This window comes from Lytechinus variegatus, chromosome 1 (genome assembly GCF_018143015.1).
Source record: "Lytechinus variegatus isolate NC3 chromosome 1, Lvar_3.0, whole genome shotgun sequence".
NCBI lineage: Eukaryota > Metazoa > Echinodermata > Echinoidea > Temnopleuroida > Toxopneustidae > Lytechinus > Lytechinus variegatus.
In genome coordinates this window covers 75,347,361-75,370,152 of record NC_054740.1, presented here as the reverse complement: position 1 = coordinate 75,370,152, position 22,792 = coordinate 75,347,361, and the positions used below count along the sequence as shown (strand labels likewise).

Genomic DNA, 22,792 nt, shown 5'->3' with positions numbered 1-22,792 from the left:
TATTAGTTTGGAATGATATTTTTTACTACACTTCATGATTCATGCCAAAATCCAGTAAGCATTTATTATGTTACGTTATGAAAAATGTAATACAAGCTCCTACTCTGGAGGGTTGAGCATTATAGAAAATAGATGCCCAGCCAATTCATTCATGCTATTGTCCTGACGATATCACATAAAACACACTTGAAAACAAACGAGGGTTGAGAAAATATATTTTAACATGTTTGAGAAGTAATCCAGCATAGACCCTGGGTTTATAAATCCAGAATTCAGAATAATGCCATGGAGGTATGGATGCATAAAAATTCCCAACACCCCTCCCCCAAAAGATAACTAAATGAACGAATGACTAGATGAATAGATAGATAAATAAATAATTCAATAAATGAATGATAAGTGAATGAAGGAATGGATGAATGAATAATTCACAGGAGTTACATTTAATTCTTTGAACATTTTGTCAAATGTCAGAGCATACTAGAGTCATATGTATAGTGAATGGTGAGTTTAGTAAAATGACACGTATTGGAGAACCTCTACAAAACTTCATAAAGCTTGTTTATTTTTCATAAAATTTAATTCCTGCATTGCATTGCTCATTTTATAACATATATAAGATGGTGTACTATACATTATAATGTAACATATTATTAAATCAGCAACAATAATTATAAAAATAATAATAATTGATAATAAAAATGATGATAACAAAAATGATAATAAAAGCTGGATTAATACAACGCTTTTTGCCTTAAGATACAAAGTGTTGCTATTATTACTCTGGCTTTAGCTGGAGCTACCACCTTTTCAATGGTGCTCAGCACATTCAAGGAATTCTGGCAACTGGACTAAATGACTCCATAAATTTCTTTACAAAGAAATATACTCAAATTTAGGGATATTTATAGCATGAATAAATTTGAGCATACTTAGCAATATCCCAAACGAATTTGATCCACACGGATATGCAAAGTTTTATACAGGGAACCAACATTACATAATTGTGGTCATTTACATTTGAATATAAAACATAACTATGTAGCTACTGAACAGCAAATAAATTACCAATTGATGATCATTGGTAAATGGGATTAATCAAAACATTGGGAAGTGTTCTTGATATAGCAATTTTCTTTACACATGTAGGGGTTGGGTACAATTCATTATTCCAAAGGTTTCTTAGCGTGATGGTTCGTAATTCTGAAACATGTATAGTCCAAAAATGACCAAAAAGCTTGTAAATGTGAGCATTTGTGGTATTACTCTAAAGGTTTGTTAATAATCTCATGAAATAAGGTTCATTATTCCGAAGGTTTTAACCCGACAACGAATACGGTTTGTTGCTCCGAAGGTCATTAATCGGAAAATTAAATAAGGTTTAATAATTAAATAAGTCTGAAGGTTTACTAATCCAAAAATGAAATAAGGTTCAGTAGTTTGAAAGAGGTGGTCATAGGCTTTGATATGGGACTAGTTTATTTTCATACAAGAATAAATAGGGCCTATTCGATACATGTATGTTTTATCTTTCCTTGACAGACCTGTAAATTTTGCTGGAGAAGTATTGGTACATTTTAAAATTGCCTTGTTAAATTTCAAATTGCTAGTAAAAGATCCATTCTTGATTAAATATTTACCACTAACAAATCTGAAAATGCCGGCCTGCTGCAGGCTTGGGGGGGGGATGCCCCAGACCTCAATCTGGGGCATCAATCCCACTTTTATGGATGTGGCCCGAGCCAAAACAGCCATTCCAGCCAGCGTTACCAGCTTTTTTTTTTACTATCAAGCCTTTTTACATTCTCATACTAACAAACCTTCCTTTTCAGACATATGAACTTTTTGGAATAACGAACCTTCTGAAAAACGAACGTCACCCTAAGGGTAATGCACACGTGTGGAATTAGGTTACACTCCTATAAGAATGACATAGTAAACACTACACAGTGTAATACACTTATAATGCACAGTGCAACAGTGCATATATTGTTTGTGACTTAAATGATCAATGTAATACAAATACAAGATGAATTGAAATGAAACGTATATACCATCAAATCTAAACAATAACATAGCTATGAAACCTACCTCATACCTCATAGTATTAATTGACTCACTTTAATGATTAAGGACATAAAGCAATATATTTTTTCACTGAGCATAATATTCTGTGCTTTATAGAACAGTCTTCCTGAAGTCATCCAAAAAGATTAAATTCCTGAAACAACTGCACCCCACCAAACTTTTGTTTGAATAAACAGAGGAAAGTCCAACAAGCATAACACTGAACATTTCTTCTAAATTGGATATAAAATAACAGTTATGACATTTCAAAGTTTTGCTTAATTTCACAAAACATTTATATTCACATACTTTTCAGTATGCAATGAGGGGACTGATGACATCATTACCCTGGTCATGTCTTTTGGATGGTGATGTTAAAGGTCTGTCCCAGATGTAAATCATAATTTTTGATTGATACACATCTGAATAAAAGTCAAATACACACACATGCAGATACCAAGAGGAAAGGCTTCTCTTAAGTTACTGTTTTCATTGAAAGTAGACAAACTTAAAAAAAATAATGTGTTAATCTAATGAAGATGTGAATGTAGTCTTAGCTAAACTTGAATCCTATATGTAACATTTACAAAAAAATGAAAATCCAGATTTTTCTATGGAAAGATGTAGAAAGGGAGAGAGAGGAACAAGAAGAAATAAATCGTGAAAATTATATGAAAAAGTCTGTCCTATACATACATCAAGTTGATTTGAATATAATAAATAATCTAGATTCAATATAAAAAAAGAATAGCATTTTATATTCATCTTTTTAAAAATTAAACTGCAATATACAATTTGTACCCGATATTAAAATGCAGATTTGATTATACATATATCATCATGCCTTAAGGATTTGCTTTATTCTATTTCAAATATATCAAATTTCATAGACTGTACTACCTAAAATCTACATGTTTTACACTGAATGATAATGATAGTGATAATTGACATGAGAATACCAACCATACTGCTCCATTGAAGTAAAAATTAAAATTTTGTGTAAAAAGATATGATTTTAACAAGGAATATTTGTGCGTTTGAGGGGTGGGGTTTACTCACTGATTTGCGTACTTTTTATAAATATCTATGCAAAGCTTTAGAATAACCTTTAACACATCCTATTTTGGTGAAGTTTGATCCCCATGCTTGTGGATTTTTACACCTTTCATTAGAATTGACTGAAAAATGAGTTATGAAGTTTTAATGTAAAGCAGAATCTTCATTTGAAAAAGGGCGAAACAGACATTATTAAGATTGTAAGACAAAGTATACACCAGCAATGAAATGATAGACAAAGAAAAATATGTTGCAAGATCCAACAGCAATTTATATTTAGATGCAGGAAATAAAGGGAGGAAAGAGAATTACAAATAGCATTGTTAGCAGGTATATCAAGACTTAAGCCTTTGGCTTATATGCATCCTCTTAACAAGGTAAAATATAAAATTTCTTCCCACAAAAAGGGCTAGTTTCTACTTCATTGATTTTCTACTCTTGCGTTAAAAAGCGATAAGACCTCCCACGCACATCACGTAAATGACATTCACGGTGAGTTAAGATATGCACATAACCACACCTATGCTATTTTGAACAATAAATGTATTTAATTCCTGAAGTGGATCATTGATAATTCTTGCTTTGTATCCACGTTAAGAACCTCTTTTGCTTCATCCTGATAAATGTCAAATGTAAATGAATGAGTCAATAAAAGCCTGTAAGTACGTACTACTTTTTACCCTTTTAAAATGTGAATCTTCTATTGGAAAACCACATGTTTATGCTTGAGGTTTAGAATGCAGCTAATACATTGGGATATATTCACTTCAGATTATCTTCTTGTTTATTTTCATTCATTTAGTGTCCAAATCAAAAAGAGTGCACCATGGCTGGTATCAATTCCTTGTTATTTGTCGTTGTTTTTTCAGAAGATGTGAAAGCTTAAATAACTTGACTTTATCATGTTTAAAAATTTATTTCATTATGCTTACATATATAGAAGCAAAGACAGTATCTTTATTTCCCTTTTGCACCCTCAGAACTTACTGGCCAAAATTAAACAAAATAAGTTTCTTTACAGCTTACTGGCGGAAATTAATCAAAATAAGTTTCTTTGATGTGGGTGTTTCCTTGAAGATTATTTTTTATAATTAGAAATTGATCCTTGATTTCCTGTGGGGGGAGATTTGATTGTTTCCTGAAGGAAAAGAAGCATGCAGACTTTTTATGAACATTACTCTGATGACATTCATTTGGGTTTTCATCCTGAATATCATGATAAGGATAAGTGGTTAATTTTTTTTTTTTTTGGTGAACATTGAGAATGCTGTTTGAGTTACTAGCACAGGACAGAAGCAAGTGGTATGGATGTACAAACCTACTGTTTAATGTACTTTAGTACAAGTCCCAATATGCATTTTCTTGTCAGAAATCAGATTTACTTTTAAAAGTTATCCCTGAAGTCACTATTACATTTCATGATTTGAACAGTAAGTCATTTGAGCAGTTCTGTCACTTTATAATGCTGACTATCATAGTTTTACCTAAATCCTACATGTAGTTTAAAAAAAATCAGACAATGTTCCCTTTCATTTTGATCAATTCAGATCAATGATTCAGTATTCGGTCCAAAGTTACAGGTTAAAGAATGACATTAGAGCAAGAAATGAATTGTGTTTTTGGTACTTGGCCTTTTGGACAGTAAATTAGAAAAGGTCTAAATATTTGCTGAAATGAATTACTGGCTGTTCAGAGCATATTCATTCAAAAGAGCAAGTTTTGAATAAGAAAGGCTAAAAAGCTTATTTACAAAACATTTTTTTAGAAATCTGTACTTTGTTGGATAATTCAAAGAACCCCATATTTAGATCATCTCTGTCGTTGTTTAGCAATGATGGAAAAGGGTTGAGGATTGTAGACGATTCCAGGTATTCCTTTGAGGGAGTGCTTGTGATCTGGTGGTAAGTGAAATGTGAAGTCTTGGATGATTTCAGTCAAGATGGAACTAATAACTGTGTTCGTCAGGAGCTTTCCAGGACACAGACGAGGACCTGAACAAGTAAACAAATATGCAAATAAAATCAATTTGTTATTTTTGTTGGCATAGAAAAGTGAGAAGCTTTGATAATTGGAAACAGAAGATAAATTAAGATATTATGCCACAACTACAGTTCATAAGACTGGAAGTTGTACATTTTAAACAATGTAGATGTTGAAGCGAAGAGAAACATTGCAAAATCTCAGGTATGTCATGTAGGTGAATCCAACAGAGATGGATACCCTGAACAGTTCTCTAATATTACACTTTATGAAAGATAAACACTCAGCCTTGCTGCTTGTTTAAAGTTAGTATTATGGTAAATTTGGCATTCAACGTTAGCTTCCATGGAATCCTGGGTTTTTTTATTGCAAGTTATCATAATAGTAACTTTTATGCAACAGATACAAGTGACATGCATCATTTGCATGTATCAGGATAGATGTAAGACGTGCCATTTGGATTTTCAATGGTGGGGGTAACGGTGCAGGTTAAATGATTTTTGAAAGGAAGGAAAATTGGTCAGATAGCAATGTCCACCAAAGCATTTGTACAGTTCAGAGACATATCTCTGTTCAATCGAGTCTCTTCAATTTTTACTAACCAGTTGAGAACCCAAGGGTGTCTCTCGTTTCTAGGGTGCCATCTTCATTGAGAAATCTTTCTGGTCGAAAGTCACCAGCATCCTTCCATTGCTTGGAGTCTTGTAAAGCATTCAGTAGATTCGAGAGTATTATGGTGCCCTTATCAATGTGAAAACCGCCAAGTTTGGTGTCTCGTGCAGCACAGTGTGGTGCTCCCAGTGGGGCAGGAGGATGAAGGCGAAGACTCTCCAACATCACAGCCTTGGTATAATGGAAGTTGTCACTTCTTATGAGAAGAGAGGGCCTTTGGTTTCCTGCAGATTGTTGATAGAGGGTAGAGAGTTTAAAAAGAGACCTTGTACAAGGCTGGATTAGAAGTTATTTAACACTCTGTCTCTCTCCCTTCTTTTTTTTTTGGTAATGCTCTTCTTCGCACGATTCCTCTAAAAATTTCCCAATGTGCACCCAAAACCACAACACTTCTAACTAATCAATCACTCTCCCTTGAATTTAATAGACATTTAGACATTTCATTTGAATGATATCTGTAAAGTATCTAATATTTCTGTTGACAAACAGATGACAGACAAATATACTCAAACTTTAACTGACCTATTTTTAAAATGAAAAATTAAATAGTGTTCATAACCAGTATCAACATAATGGCTTATGTTGTATCAACAAATATAATTAATGTTTAGCTTTAGATTGATGCTTTGTGCCTGGGCTTTCTTGTGTGAAGTAACCTCAATAATTGTTTTTACTCACTTTCCTCAACATATCCGTCTATTTCCTTCCTCATCTTCTCTTGGACATCTTGATTAAATGCTAGATCTAGCAGGAGCCACTGCAAAGAAGCAACAATACTAGTGCATCCAGCCTGAAATACATCCATTAAAATTGCTGCAAGATTTTTTTCGTTTTCCTCTTGGTCATTCACCATGACTGATGTCACCCTTGGAGATGTCTCAGGAGGCTCTTGGTCACTTTTTCCCCCACTGTTGCTACTGCTGCTTCCGATATCATCTTTCCTGAGTCTGTTGTATTTGTCCAATTCTTGCTGTTCTTTCAACAAGAAAGCATCAATCAGGTTTTGGGGATCACCCTCGTAGGTTTTCCTGTGCTCCTGGATATGTTCCTTGAGGTAGTGGGTAACCTTTGAAAGGTAGTCTGACATGTCAATCCAGTCACTCAGAGCAGACTTTAGCCATGTGGGAATAACTTTCCCTGCTAACACCAACATCGGGTTTGGTGACAGTGTCTTGTACAGGACATCTAATAGTTTTTTGACCTCCTCAGAATTAGAGTCGGGAACCTCGCCTAGCATCAAGTCTGTAAAGATTTCAAAAAGGAGGCAGTGACTGATTGGACATATCTGCAAACTCTGGCCTTCTGAAGCGATTAATTTGTCTTTGAACCTGTCGATGTGTGGATGGAGGTGAAAACTGAACTCTGGGACTCCTAGTTTGATGAGCCGAAAACCGTTGGAGAGGAAATTTCGGTGTTGGCGATGGAGGTGACCTGGTTGTCTTAAGATGATTCCTATTGGTATTAAGGAGAAATGATAGATAATAATAATAATAATAATAGTGCTTAGCAGAAACCTTGGTGTTAGATTGGTTTACATAAGGGACCACACCAGTCATTTTACTTTGGTGTTAATTATTTGATGTTAGTTGGTGCTTTTCCACCCTTCAGTGTTACTATTATGTTCAATCCCTCAGGGTGTGATCATACGCAAACTGGTATAAGTTTCAACATCCTGATTCTACACTTTGGCTCTTTCTAACTGTCTATAGTGCTGAAGTCCATCTTGTGGTGCTTATGGCATTTCAAGAAAGTGCAAAGTAAAGTAAAAATTTAAGATGAACAATTGAAGTAGGCTTTCTTTTGAACAGTAGATACAATGTGATCATAATGTTTTTGGTTGATTTTAAGGGTGCTATCATTCAATAAAGAATATATGCACCAATCAAAGTTATTTATGTTTTTCAGTAGATAAGGCCTATATACATCTGCGTTTAAGTCGAATTTCTTTGTCTCTTTTCAATATTCGAAAATGCGCCTTAATGCCCTCTACCTTCGACTTAACATCTAAATGTGTATTATAACAGAATAAACCCATTCATTGACTTCGCATTTATGTAGGATGTATGCATATACATATTTTGTGAAAGAAATGAATGAACAGAACTATGGTGTAGGCATAGCTCAAATCAAGGTTCCTCAGAGCCATCTGCTCTTTGGAAAAATTGGTGATACCAATTTTGGTACCAACGGTACCAAAATTATCTCTGCTGGGAATCTAACCTGGGCCCCCACTTTGAATGCAGGTGCCCTAACCACTTGACCACAGAGACGGGTTAGTGGCTAGGGCGACCCCGATCTGATTGACTGTCAGATAAACAGATTTTCAACACCACCAATTAAATTTCTTTTGTTGGGTGTAGGTGAAAAAACAAAGAAAAAGCCACTCAGCTGGATCAAAGCTATATTGCTCAGATACATTGCTCAGATACAGTACATGTAAGGGACAAATGATTCACATGTTAGAAATTATATATGTACAACAGCTTTGGCAACTTGTGTATTAAATGAAGAGAACAATGTGAGGCGCAGCTTAAATCGAGGTTCCTCAGAGCTATCTGCCCTTTGGAATAATTTCTCATATGTGTGTAAGTGTGTGAAGCTATACATGTACAACAGCTTTAGCAACTCTCTTATTTTAAATATTGTGTAAAGAAATGGATGAAGAGAACAATGGTAGGCGTAGCTTAAATCAAGCAATCAATAAGCTACGCCTACCATTGTTCTCTTCATCCATTTCTTTACACAATATTTAAAATAAAAGAGTTGCTAAAGCTGTTGTACATGTATAGCTTCACACACATTTGTATACTTTCTCCCCGGGGGGGGCCACTTACATTGACGAGTGGATACCATGCGCGACCAAAAAAACACGTAAAAAGGATGTCTTTTTCACGACAGGGCACGTTACGTACGTAACGTGAAAAGGGTGTCAAAAACACAATAATAATGAAAAAAGGGTATCTAATTCGCTAGGAAGATTACGTGTTTAGGGTCGAATTTGCGGGGATGATAAAACAAAATTAAAATGTTTTATAAAGGATGTCCTTTTTGCCCCAACACTTCGTGTTAAGAGTCCGATTTGCGCGAGGTGTAGAAGGTGGGGTCGTACTAAACCAAATAAGGTAAATTAAGCCGACGACCGAAGGACCCGTAACAATAAAACATTCCTGTACTTGTTTAGGGGTTCATTTCAGGGAATATTTTCCAAGAGTATCGTTTTGTTTCCAATACTTGTTAAGGGTAGGGTTTCACACGGCAATACTTGTTAAGGGGTGCATTTTCAGAATATGGAAATTACGTGTTTAGGGTGCTTTTCGAGACCCCATGGTCGCGCATGGTATCCACTCGTGAATGGAAGTGGCCCCCCGGGACTTTCTCCCATACATGTACTGTATCAAAGCAATAGCTTTGATCCAGCTGAGGTATGGCGGCTTGTCATTGTTCAAAACCCAACTTCACGCGACAAAGGAAATTATAATTGGTATGTTGTCGAAAATCTGTCTATCTGACGGTCAATTGGATCAGGGTTGCCTTAATCACTAACCTGTCTCTGTGGTCTAGTGGTTAAGGCACCGGCGTTCAAAGCTGGGAGCCCGAGTTCGATTCCCGGCAGAGACATTTTTTCGGCATCACCAATATTTCCAAAGGGTAGATAGCTGTGGGGAACCTTGATTTAAGCTACGCCTACCATTGTTCTCTTCATCCATTTCTTTACAATATATATATATATATATATATATATATATATATATATATATATATACAGATATATACATATAAAGAAGCAAACTTGTGATGTTGAGTTAAGTTGTGTACTATGTGTGTGTTTTACATCAGAACAGCAAAATCTATCCAGGTTGCCTCGAGATACTTCTAGAAAGAAGATATAAGGAGGATTTACTGAAAGATCAACAAAGGCCGCCTTAAATTTATTGAATTATGGGTAAACTTTTGAATTAGATGACAAATTATTTAACCAAATATCCACAAAGTCACATTTGCCATTTTATGTGGAAGCTTAAATCAATTTTACTTTCCCTGCCCCCTCGATCATAAAAATAACCCTTACCTCTTGTTTGTTGAAGAGTATCCAGCATAGCTTGTGGACGGTCACTCATGTCTGCTGCTTTGGTCACGAAAGCTTCCTTAATGGAATCCTTATCGTTGAGGACAACCAGTCTTGTTGGTCCCAACTACACCAAACAAAAGAAAATCATATGGGTCAATTACAATTATTGCCCCCTCCCCCTTCCTCTGTAGACATTTATTGGGAGTTTTATGTTTAACAACCTAAACAGTGTGTCCCACAAAAAAAATGTTAATGCTCTCTGAATGAGTATAGGCCCGATGTGAGAATTACCAAATCATAATGTATGTAATTTCATAATCCTTTACTTGTATGATTCTTCAACCTCCCTTAATTTCTAATGAATGTTGACACTTTTTTTTAAGAATTCTGCTTTACCCATTATATCGATCGCCATTATCCTACTCAACCCCGTGTCTCATCCTAAATTTTACAGTGAACCTATACATCAAATCGTGCGCAGCTGTCTCTGGTTTTAGCGAGACTATAGGCGCCGCTTTTCCGACGGCGGCGTCGTCAACATTGAAATCTTAACCAAGGTTAAGTTTTTGAAATGTCATCATTACTTAAAAATTATATGGACTTTGTTAATGAAACTCGATCATAAGGGTAGTCAAGTATTACTGAACATCTTGCCTGAGTTTCAGGTCACATGACCAAGGTCAAAGCTCATTTAGGGTCAATGAACTTTTTGAAATGTCATCATTACTTAGAAATTATATGGACTGTTAATGAACATCTTGCCTGAGTTTCAGGTCACATGACCAAGGCAAAAGCTCATTTAGGGTCAATGAACTTAAACCATGTTTATGGAATCAATATCGAAATCTTAACTAAGGTTAAGTTTTTGAAATGTCGTCATAACTTAGACCAAGGTCAGAGGTCTTTTAGGGTCAATGAACTTTGGCCATGTTGGGAGTATGTGTGGGATTGTCATCATACATTTGACACTTTATCGATCTAGTTCACGAAACTTGGACATAAGAGCAATCAAGTATCCCTGAAATTTCTTTGCAATTTTCAGGTCACATGATTAAGGTCAAAAGGTCATGTACGTGTCAACGGACTTTGGTAATGTTTGGGGTATGTATGGAATTGTCATCATAACTTAAAAGTTTATGGATCATAGTTCATGAAACTTGGACATATTTAAGAGCAATTATGTATCCCTGAAACCCGCCGTGAATATCCTGTGCGCGTTTCAGGTCACATGACTAAGGTCATTTAAGTTCAATGTGCTTTTGGCCATGTTAGGGATATTTGTTGAATTGGCACCATAAGTGGATAGTTTATGGATCTAGTTCATAAAACTTAGACATAAGGGTAATCAAGTATATGAATGATTGTTGTGCACACGTCTAGGTCATATAATCATGGTCAAATGCCATTTTTGGTCAATAGACATAGTATATTATTATCACAAGAATGTTTTCTTTGGTGAATAATTATTCAATGGCTGTTTTCAAAGTCAGCACTGCTGCTATATCAAATCGCGTAATGCAGGCGAGACTGCCAGAGGCGTCTTACATAAACCCCCGTTTATACGGAGAGCAAGACCTCTGATAGACTGTCAAGACCATAAAACTTGCTTGATTTTTCAAAGGTCTTTCAGCGAACTTTCAAATGATTTCTGATGGATCTTTCAGTGGTCTTCATGGTCTCCATGAGCACCAAAACGTTTTGAAACGATTCAAAACAGTTTGTCAGCGGTCTTACATGAAATTGGTCTTTTGGTGGTCTTTCAGCAGTCTTTCAGTGGTCTTTCAATGAACTTTCAAAGTTCTTATCATTTTTTTCCATGATCTTTTGACAGTCTCTAATGATTTTTGCGGAGATCACTGCAAGAATCATGAGAGATCATTAAAAGACCAGGGAAAGTCCATGGAAAGAATTCTGAAAGATCACTTTTTGCATAAAAGTTCTCTGAAAGACAATTGAAAGATACATATAGGAAGAAGTCTTTGAGAGGTCTTTCTGAGCAATTCCACGGAGATTGCTGCTGTATGACCTTGCCAAAGTTCCGAAACAGATAATGATACCAACGAACGTAGAGGGCAGCAATTATCGGGAAGTTCTTGCCATTTGATCATCTTTCCCAAATAACATGACAAGATATAAGATCTTGTCATCTGATCATCTCTCCCACGGGATGTAGGCATGACTTGTCATCTTATCATTTTTCCCTAAGAGATGAAGACATAAGGATCCTGTTGCATAAAACTTTTTACCTGAGAAAACTCTGGTAAAAACTGAAAACTAAGGTTAGTCTGATTTCTGCCATTGACTTTAACAGAGGGCAAAAACTCCGGTAAAAACAACCTGAGTTTTCTCAGGTAAAAAGTTTTATGCAACGGGCCCCAGGAGATGATTATGGGTGGTACTTTTAACCCTAAAAGGACTGGGCTATTTTGGAGGCTAGAAAAACTGGGGGGGGGGGGCCTTTTGGGCCCCCCTAAGATCTCGGCCGTTGGTCGTCCGATCGCAACCAAATTTGGCACACACATCCTTTGTCATGTCCTCTAAAAGAAAACATAGTCAAAATACTGATATTCATTGTATTTTTTAATATATGCATAATTAATTATGCGAATATGCAAATTTTTATCAAAAAATTGAATTTTTCATACTTTGGTACCTATTGCGGTCCATAAATTCCCGTTTCAAGGTTTTCAGCTGTAAGAAGAGGTTGTTTATCATGGAATTGTGTTATTTCGTGCTTGAATTATTAGATATGCTTATGCAAATAAGTAATTACTAAATATGCAAATAAGTACTCTGCACGCGTTATGTAGAGAAATACAACATTTGGCATGTTTTATTGCATTACACTCTCTTGCAATGAGCCAAAGCAATCTTGGAAGATAAACAAGTGATGTGTTACATGTACACTAGCTGGTGAAAACAAAGCATAAGAGATATCACATAATTTATGCAAATTATATTCATAATTAATTATGTGAATATGCAAATTTTTATCAAAAAATTGAATTTTTCATATTTTGGTACTTATTGCGGTCCATAAATTCCTGTTTCAAGGTTTTCAGCTGTAAGAAGAGGTTGTTTATCATGGAATTGTGTTGTTTCATGCTTGAATTATTAGATATGCTTATGCAAATTAGTAATTACTAAATATAGTTGTGCAAGCGATTCTGGTATTTTGCACTACTTTTCTTATGTTTTTCTTTGATTTTAATTTCTTATGTATTTCTTTATTTTGCATTTCTTATGTATTTCTTTATTTTTTTATGCAATGTTTTTCATTATTTTCATATCCTAGAACTGCTACTTGAATTCACAAGTGACATGATATAGAAAGAAACAAATAAAAATGTAGTTAGAAAACAATGTGTATAACATTCATTCAAATACCATACACTTTACACACAAACGAATACAAATTTCAATTTCTTACGTGACATGTGATACGAAAATGTTACGTAACTCCGCAACCGCGGCATGGGGGTATACAAATTTGGTATCAAAATTTGCGCAAAACTCAAGAGAAAAAAGTCATGAAATGGCGGCGCGAACGCTTCATGCGCAAAAAAGTTATCGCGATTTATGTACAGGGGGGGCCTAAAAGGCCCCCCCCCAGTCTTTTTAGGGTTAAGCTTCCTTACTGAAGGGCCACATAATTTATACAATATTTCTCAAAAACTTATAGACGAGCCAAAAAGATAGAAACGAATGAAAGAAAGATTTTTTGGAGAAAGGGATTTACGATCCGCATCCTTGAATGAGCGCCTGATGTTTTTTTTTGTTAACGACTTTTAAAGTTCTTTTTTTTTCAAACTGCGTATAGCTTATAATAAATTATTTCACATTTTGGTAATAAAAATCGTTCATTCTAAAATTACATCGAAACACACAGCTAATTCAGGCATGTCAGGCACAAACGTATGTTGTGAAATCATTTTTTATTAATTATTTTAGACATGTTAGAGTGGGGTGGATATTTCATTTTTTTTAATTGTACTTTGTTTTAAGATGCAATTTTTTTAAGATAAAGTGTTTTTATTCCATGTGCCACCTCACTTTCAAATTCGCTCCGCCGTCCCTGTTCCTATATTAATAGCAAACAGGTTATTCTCATTTCCAAACTCCGCACAGTCTGAAATAGACCAGTTCGTAGTTACTTCATGGACAATTTTGGTCAAATGGCCTTTCATTTCTTTCATTATGATAGGCAGATTTCAAAGCAAGATATAACGTAAGCTTGCCTTACATAGCAGGATGAAGAAATTGAATAGACCAGGTGCACCAATGAACACTTTATGGAGGTATTTGTTGCATTCCTACTTTGAATGCATATCGTAGCATGTGGCACAATGTACTCGGCAAACTGTGAAATACCAGTCGTTCGTGGACGTATTGGTTTTTTTTGTGGATGTAAATGGATACCACTATTCAAAAGAATATATGAATAATCAAGACATAAAAGTTGGTGCCTATCTCATTATATTTTAAACCACCATGTCATATTAGTACAAATGACCTTCCTCTGATCATGCATATAGAATCTTTTGATCATGCGCAAAAAGGAACTACGAACTGGCTCATAAGGCGCAATATTCGCAATGCAGTCATCAGCTTCTCGATAACTTCAATCAATCTTTAAGCACTTAATCAAGTCTCTCAGCTTTCATGAAATAAATCGAGCATCTTCCTTTGTCCTGTTAATTCGGGGGGGGGGGGTATTTGTTTTTCGCTAAACTTTTTTTTTTCATTTGAAAAACAGAGTTTTGCGAAAAACTATGCTTTTCGACTGAAAAACAAAGTGTTTCTTAATAAACTAAGTTTTTCATTAGATGTATATGGTTTCTTGACTATTCATTTAGACAATCGATGATTTCATGTTGCAATAACAATTTTTACTGCTTTATGGCTCCTGTGAATACTAGTATACATGTGGGCATTTTTATAACAATTGCATGTTTTTTCTACATACATGAAAAACTAAGTTTATCGGCGAAAAACTATTGAATTTGAAAAAACTTAGTTTATCGATAAACTAGGTTATTCGATTTCGATTAACTAAGATTTTTTTATTTTGATAGTAAATTACTTTATTATGTCGGTTGTGCAGTCAGGGATCTGCGGGGGGGGGGGGGCTTGGTAAGAGTTTTTTTTAAGGGATAATTGTCATTGAGTTCAAAGGCGCTGGAAGCAGGGGGGTTGAAGAGCTTGGGGTGATATAACAAGTTTTGGGGGATGGGTGTAAGTTTATTTTTAAAAGTTGTATACTTGTCATTGGTGCCAAGGGCGTTGGAAACGGGGGGCAGAGGGGAACTTGCCCCCCTCCCTCCCCCATTCCAACAATGAAATTTTGGGGTTGCAAAATGAGTTTTTGCCCCCCTTCCCTATGCTTTATGCGATTATTTGTCATGGGACCTGAAGGGGGCATGCCTCTTTATGCAAAGTGACCGACCTTGTCATAGGGCACTTTTGCATTTCTAAGGTGAAATGAAAGAGTTTGTATACACTTTTGGTAAATTTTGTGAAAATTTTAATTAAAAAAGTTAACTTTTTTTAAATGTCTGAGGGAATCTGTTCCCATAGCTGAGGAAAGCAATAGACCCCATGTGCCCCTTAAAGTTAAAAATTAAATAGATTTTAATGTTCAAAATGAAGTTTTTAACTTTTCAAAGTTCAAAATGAAATTGTTCCAAACAAGTCCCATAGGATTCAAAGAGAAAAATAAACAAGAAAGCACCTTTGTCTAGAAATTGTCATAAAGTTTCACAGCTGAAAATCTGAGAAATTTGTCGCCCCTTTAGCTCCCTTTGTCATAATGAAATTCTTCTCCAGCGTGCTCCTTTTCACCTCTGATTTAAGAGCACCAAACTTCAGGTAAATGTCACTTTTCTTTTCTCGTTAGTTTACGATTTTCAGTGTGTTAAATGAAAGGTAATTGCAATTTGAGTCCTTTCATTTTTGCGAGGGCAGCGGAATCGGATGGATGTGGAGGAGGGGGGGGGGCTCTTAATTGCCCTAAATAATTCCCATAGGATTTGCATTTACATTGAATCTTCCGATAAGTGCGGTGCCCCTTGAGTGAAAATTTCTCAACTTTTCAGCTTTTTGGACAAAAGTACCTTTATTTTTTTAATAAATATTTTTCTAATTTTAAGCAGCGAAAGAGGGATATTTGCCCTCCAAACATTTTGAAAAATTAATATTTCTTTTACTGGATATTGTCACAAAACTATCCATATTATTTTGCACAAAATCCTTTAATATTACTTTGGAAAATGCAGGAGCGCCCCCATGACAAGCTTGGTCACTTTGCTCATTTGCTTCCAAGTTTCTTCTAACATCTGTATGCATATTACCGCAAGGAAAAATCTCGCGTACGGCCAAGGGGCTTTGCCCCCCCCCCTCAGTTTTTTTTTTCAGTGCCACCTCTGCCCCTACTTCCAGCATCCTTGGACCCAATGATGATAATCCCCCTTTTAAATCGTTTATGTGCACCCCACAGTTTTGCCAGGCCCCAAAAAGGGGGCAAGTGCGCCCTCTGCCCCCACTTTCAGTTCCCACGTACCCAATGTCAATGATCTCTCCCTTTTTAAATCCCTTTATCTCCACCCTTACAAAAACTAGTTTTACCAGACCCCAAAATTTAACTGTAAGGGGGGGGGGCAAGTGCCCCTCTGCTCCCCCTGCTATCAGTGCCGTTGGACCTATAAAGCCAAGGATCCCCCTTTGAAAAAAATTACCCGTACTCCCTCCCGTTGATCTGTGACTGCAACCGATTAAATGATAGTGAAATAACTATGATTATCGAAATCAAAAAAGTTTTCTCGAATTCGATAAACTCAGTTTTTCAAATCGTAAAACTTAGTTCATCGAATTTGAAAAACTAAGATTTCGCTTGTATAATAATATAATAACTTTGTTTTTTTCAATTGAAAAACTAAGTTTATCTTTCGATAAACTATGTTTTTCACTTTTTCAATAGAAAAAATAATTTTATTACTCTAAAAAACCTAGTTTTTCACCAATAAATTGAGATTTTCGGCGAAAAACTCAGTTTATCGCCGATAAACTGAGTTTTTCGAGCGAAAAAGTGCGATTCACGATAGAACTTTCAAAATATCGTAAGTTTCATCATGCATTCAATATGTCATAAGTTGCGTAATATTTTACTATATCTGAAATTTATGACAATTATGAATTTTAACCAAAAGTGAAGTTATATGGGGGGACTATGGCATTTTCAATTTTCAATCTTTTACTGATTAAATAGTCAAGTACAAACACTGCCTGAAACCATTGTTGGCAAAGCAGAGGAAGAATGAAAATATTGTAGGTCAATGGAACAAACGATTGTTCCAAATAATATCTACAATATTTTCATGATTCTTGAAAGGGGCAGCCTGATTTCTCCGAACCTATTTTTTTCGAATATCCCATACAACACACGAAAATGCAAAAGTTTTTCCCACACTTTTATTTTTGATGATGCATATACAATATCAGTTTCTCTATCTTGACCCATAGGTGATTGATTTATCATATAATGATCTAATTACTGCCCATAATTTTTCAATAATTGTCTTATTAAAAGTTGTCTCGTACGACACACAATACTTACTGCATTCCATTGCAGGATTTAGATTCATAAACTATGAACAGTAGGCCTATTTGAATTTAAGTAATTGATTTGAACTGAAAAGGTTTTTTATCCAGAGAACACGAAATGGGTGATTCTAACCATTTTATAGACTTCATGTATTCATTTGTGATTCCCTTCAGCTAAACTGGTGATTTTCACTGGTCAGAGCTGGTTAATTTCTTTGCCATTGAGCATGCATGAAAAGAAAACCTTTTTAATTAATTCACCCTAGCATGAAGGATGATTTCCTCTTGCACGCTATCGTTAAATTTATTATAAGATGTACCAAAAAAAAAAGATTTACATCAATCATCTATTTGGACCTCCATTGATGATTACCATTTTTTTTATATATCGAAACTCTTTACTTTTTTCAAGTTGTTGAAAAAAATCTTGAAAATGAAACAAAGTCTGTGGTTTCATAAAATGCAAAAAAAGTATGAAAAAGAGTGAAATCGTACTTTGTTCGTGACACAGTGGCGTAACTACGGGGGGGCATGGGGGGGGGCACGTGCCCCCCCCCAATCGGCTGGCAAAAAAAAAAAACGGGGAAAAGGAGAAAAAGAGGGAAAAAGGAAGAGGAATGTATAGTGGGGGAAAGAAGAAATTGTTGTTTATCATAGTGTTATATTATGTTATATAACATAAGAAGCATTTTTTCACAACTTTATTTGCTTAATTGTGTCTTCATTGTTCCTGGCGCTCACATAGACTTTTTAACGAGATATATAAAACTGCTGTACTAAAGCCTCCGGTTTTCAAATCAAAATACAACAAAATAATATATTTCCTCGCAATTAGAGTCATTATTGTTTTAAGTAGTGATATATTCTTCTTTTTCATGACTACTGACTACTATTGCCCTATTTTAAGGTCTTGATATAAAACATTTCCTGTCTGTGCTAACGTTCGCATTACTAGTGGATTGGTGAGATTTCTGCTCTTCATGAACTCCTGAAATCAGTCCTTAAAATGTCAATTTTTCTGATCTGAATATCAAAAAATTTTATCTCGCGCTTCGCGCTCGCAGTGTTTCATTAGTGAGATGCGTATGATAATCATGATTACAATGACTTCAAAAAGTGCTCCATGTGTTTAGATGTAATTCTAACAAAATCAGCAAGCGCTTGGCACTCGCATTAGATTACTATGATGAGATATGTATACTCTGACTTAATGGATTCGTAACTATAGTCCTTAAAATATCCATGTTTGGGGTCAATATATACAAAAATTTCAGCTCGCGCTTCGCGCTCGCATCATTTGGTTAGTCAAATACGTAGGGTCTTAGAGAATTCCTACAAACAACTCTTACAATGCCCCTCTTCAGGTCTATATTTCCTAAATTTTCAGCTCGCGCTTTCGCGCTTGCAGTATTTGATTAGTAAGATACGTATGATAATCATTACATGACTACAAAAGGTGCTTCATGACTGTGTTTAGATGTAATTCTAACAAAATAGGCAAAGGATGTCACTAGCATTCGATGACTATATAATCCTTAAAATGTCCTTGTTTAGGGTCAGTATATACAAAATTTTTAGCTCGCGCTTCGCGCTCGCATTGTTTGTTTAACGAGACAGTTAAGTATCATGATCACAAAACAATTTGCTTATAATGTCAATTTTTAGCCCTCAATATCAAAAATTTTCAGCTCGCGCTTCGCGCTCGCATTATTTAATCAGTGAGATACATATTCGTTTGATGACACTGCATGTCCTTAAAATATCACTATTAGGTCAGTATACCTGGCAACTGAGCGCGCTTCGCGCGCTCCCTAAGTGACCCGAAATTTTTGCTGGTGCCCCCCAATGCCGTGACCCACGGTACGCCACTGTCGTGACATATTGACAGAAATATTTAGCCAGTGGCGGTTTCTAAAATGTCTTAAGTTTAAGAGAATTATCATTATTACCATCCAAATTGAATGATTTAAAAAGTTAAAGAGACAGAAAGTAAGATTTCTTTTTCTTGTCGAAAAACTGTCAAATATTCTTTAAATGTCCCGTACTACATGTATGGCATCACCCTAAACTAGGTTAATAATGATAATAATAATAATAACAATAATAATAACGTTTTATTTACCCAGGGTAGCCACTTCAGTTAGGAAACTGCTCTACCAGCGGGCCCTAGCTGCATAACATAATATGTTATGCATGAAAAACTCTCTTTTTCGGTGATAAATGAAGTTTTTCTCGATTAACTTAGATTTTCGATCGAAAACCTTAATCGGCGAAAAGCTAGCGTGTGTTCACCGCTACACAAGAACGTTCACAACAGGGCACTGGATCTGTTTGAACCATAGAGGTTTATACAGTGCGTATCAAAAAAAAGTTTACACTTTGAAAAAGCCCTGGGAATTTAAAAATATACAACATGTGGGTAATTTGTGCACATAGAATATTGGATTTGGGTCTCATCTATCCAATGAAAGTAAAAGTTTTGTCAGAATGTTACACTTGAGTGAGCACTATCCATTTCTGTAAAGCTCGCAGAAATGCTCGTTTTCATGCTGTGCCAAGGGGAAAGGGCAAAATCAAACTTACCCTACAAAAGATTTATCATACATTTCCCTTGCACTTTTAGTCAATTGAAATAAAACGGATACATTCCAGCATTTTGTAACAATTATTTCACCCATAGTGAAATTTCAACTCTTATTAAGCACAACCTTTACCCTATTTGTGCCAGCTGGATCTGAGGACATAACTGAATCTGAAGAAAAGTTTATATCAGATATCTCCAGCAATTTTTTTACTAAGTTTTTATCATTGAAAGTGGGTTTACATTTCATTTCTCATTTAATACTTGTTTCTCCAGACTTTTCTCAAGTTTAGCAATGATAAATGATAAATGAAAATCAAGCTTAAGTCATTCTATGTAAATCACACCTCATGTGTAAACAAATATCGTCACGATGGGCTCGGTGTGTGGGGGAGTGGGGTGGGGCGAAATGCACTCTTCGAAGTGTTTTGGGCAAGGAAACAAGTCTAACAAAGAAGATATCTTCAAATCAATTTTACTAGCTTAATTCCATGTGTTCTTCATGATTACGGTCTACTTGTATTCGCATAACTATTTCAATGTTCTGCGCAAATCATTTTTCACTAACTTTTCAAAAGTAAGTGGTGCTCACTTAAGCGGAAATATTTTTTGACAGTTATATCGTTATTTGCTTTAATGGACCTGTACCAATGTTAAAATGTGGAAAAATCTTCAGGATATTACAAATGCATAATTTTACAGGATTTTTTCAAAGTGTAAACTTTTTTTGATACGCACTGTATAACTCTATGGTTAGAAAAGGCACTTTGCCATGAAAATTAGGTCAAGTACGTTCTTCTTAACTACCTAATTTACAATAACAGTTAAAAGCTACCGAAATCCTTCCATCTTTTTAGCTAAAGGGGTAATTTCAAAGTCTGTGAGAATTCTGGAAGACAATACGTATCTCGCTTGTCAAATATTGCGAGTGCGCAGCGTGAGCCGGAGTTTTTTTTTATAATCCTCTTGAGCAAATAATCTCAATCAAGACAATGTGAGCGCCAAAGACAATCGATTTTTTTTATTTGTTATGTAATGATCTGAGGTGTTTTTTTATCATTATTTTACAACAATTCCTCTCCCTTTTTTACATTCTTTTTTCTTCCTCTTCTTGACTTTCTTTTTTTGTTCTCTTCTTTTTTCTTTCTTCCGCCTTTTTTCTGTTGGCAACTTCGTCGGGGTTCCGCCCCCCCCCCCCCGGCTACGGGACTGCTATTGACCCCCAATCGGGAGTTTGGGTCTCGACAAGAACATATTGTGCAGTGGTCAAACGGTCTTCTGCTGGTCATAATAATACAGATATCCACTTTGCACAAAATGATATTTACTCACGTTTATGGTGTAAATGCTTCCATACTCTTGGGCGAATTGCTTCAATTTCATCAAAACGTCGTAGCGTAGATCAAGAAGTGAGCCTATGAGGGGCAGTCCCTTAGGTCCAGGGGGGCGCCGCCTTCCATCTCCCTTCTGGAACCACAGAGAATGAATTATTCGAAACACCAGGCATACTGTTAATACACACAATGTAGCTGATGTCAATAAATTGACATTAGGCAGTGATGATTTGATGTTTGATGAGATGTATTGAAAGTACATCGTTATTTCAAGTGATTTCATACACTATACTGCATCTCGATGCTCTCGATATTAACAATGGTCTCTCTGCTCTCCACCTTACAGCATCTTAAATACCATCAGTCAGGCTGTTTTACCATGGAGCTATGTAATAGCTCAATGGTTCTCCCATTCGTAATAATACTCTTGACGTCTATTTGAGAGTATATTATTAGGATTGGTTTGGCTGTCCGAAAGTTCGATCGAATGTCTTTTAAAAGGTGATACGTTGAACAAAACTCACTCTATGCGTTATATTTTGATCTGATTACAATCAAACTGCATTGAGGTTATAATCATACTGTTTAACCGCCAAAATCTGTACAACTGTAGTGTTTTAGATGATTGTTCCACTCTTTATACTGGAAGATGACTTTTTATGATGTCGCAATAGATGTGCAGCAAATCACAGGGGTGAGTGTCTCGGTCGTTTTTTGTTGTTGTTTTCACGTATGATTCCATTGTTGGACTGCAGTCAATAAAGCCTTTGTTACAAGGCGCGTTCTGTAAAGTCCCTGCTTCTTTCTATCAATTGTGCATTTTGTGGGCGTGGCGATAGGCATTCAGTGCAGTTAGCAGTCATTCATGAAGAGCTAGAGCATATAAGCTCCACCCCTGACTGCAAAACGATTGGAAGGCAAGATAATCGAGGGATCGCTCTAATCTCACTCTTCATCACCCCCCCCCCCAAAAAAAAAAAATGGAAAAAATGACACGGAAAAGTTAGCGTTCACAACACTTTAAAAGATTCCTTCTAATGATAAATCTCAATTCTATTCTGGCGAGAAAAGGACGCAACTCCGAGTCCAAGATAGAATTTTGATCTTCAGATGGAAATATTTGGCAATGGTATACAGGCATCCAATTTCACTTTACTTCCTTTTTATTTTACCAGGTAGGGCTATTTTATTTTCACCTTGACTTTCAGACTTTCAAACGCAATATTTATATAGGATATCTTTTTTAGAAATCAAATTATTGCAGGGATGCCAACAACACGATATATTTCTTTTAAAAATGATTGTCCAGCATAATCGTATCAACTGCGAATAATTCTAAATGAGAGCTATATATAGCAATGATACCTCCACATGCTTTTCCCCAATTTGAAGAAGAAGAAACAAACGCCGGTATCAATGTTTGCTTATCGACTT

General features: G+C 35.7%; 1 protein-coding gene across 2 annotated transcripts; it reads right to left on the bottom strand.

The window, feature by feature from the left end:
- Nucleotides 1-754: 754 nt before the first annotated feature.
- Nucleotides 755-22,290, bottom strand: LOC121423054 (cytochrome P450 2J6-like). 2 transcript variants are annotated; one of them, XM_041618339.1, is made up of 5 exons: nucleotides 21,357-22,290; nucleotides 9,845-9,968; nucleotides 6,454-7,017; nucleotides 5,706-5,999; nucleotides 755-5,114 (listed from the first exon to the last, which is right to left on the bottom strand). In XM_041618339.1, exons 1-5 carry the CDS (start codon nucleotides 21,639-21,641, stop codon nucleotides 4,933-4,935), a joined length of 1,449 nt encoding a protein of 482 aa, XP_041474273.1. In that variant the 5' UTR covers nucleotides 21,642-22,290; the 3' UTR covers nucleotides 755-4,932. The 2 variants fall into 2 exon arrangements, with proteins under 2 accessions (XP_041474273.1, XP_041474267.1); XM_041618333.1 differs by having other exon boundaries at nucleotides 6,454-7,227; nucleotides 21,357-22,288.
- Between the last annotated feature and the right edge of the window lie 502 nt (nucleotides 22,291-22,792).

Bases quoted from the DNA above. Each gene is read 5' to 3' on its own strand.
- LOC121423054 (XM_041618333.1), bottom strand. From the start codon at position 21,641: ATGAAATCACTTGAAATAACGATGTACTTTCAATACATCTCATCAAAC. The intron at 9,969-21,356 runs GTGAGTAAATAT...TGTTTGGTGTAG, and splicing joins GAAGCATTTACACCATAAAC to TTGGGACCAACAAGACTGGT. The intron at 6,000-6,453 runs GTGAGTAAAAAC...AACAATCTGCAG, and splicing joins AGACGGATATGTTGAGGAAA to GAAACCAAAGGCCCTCTCTT.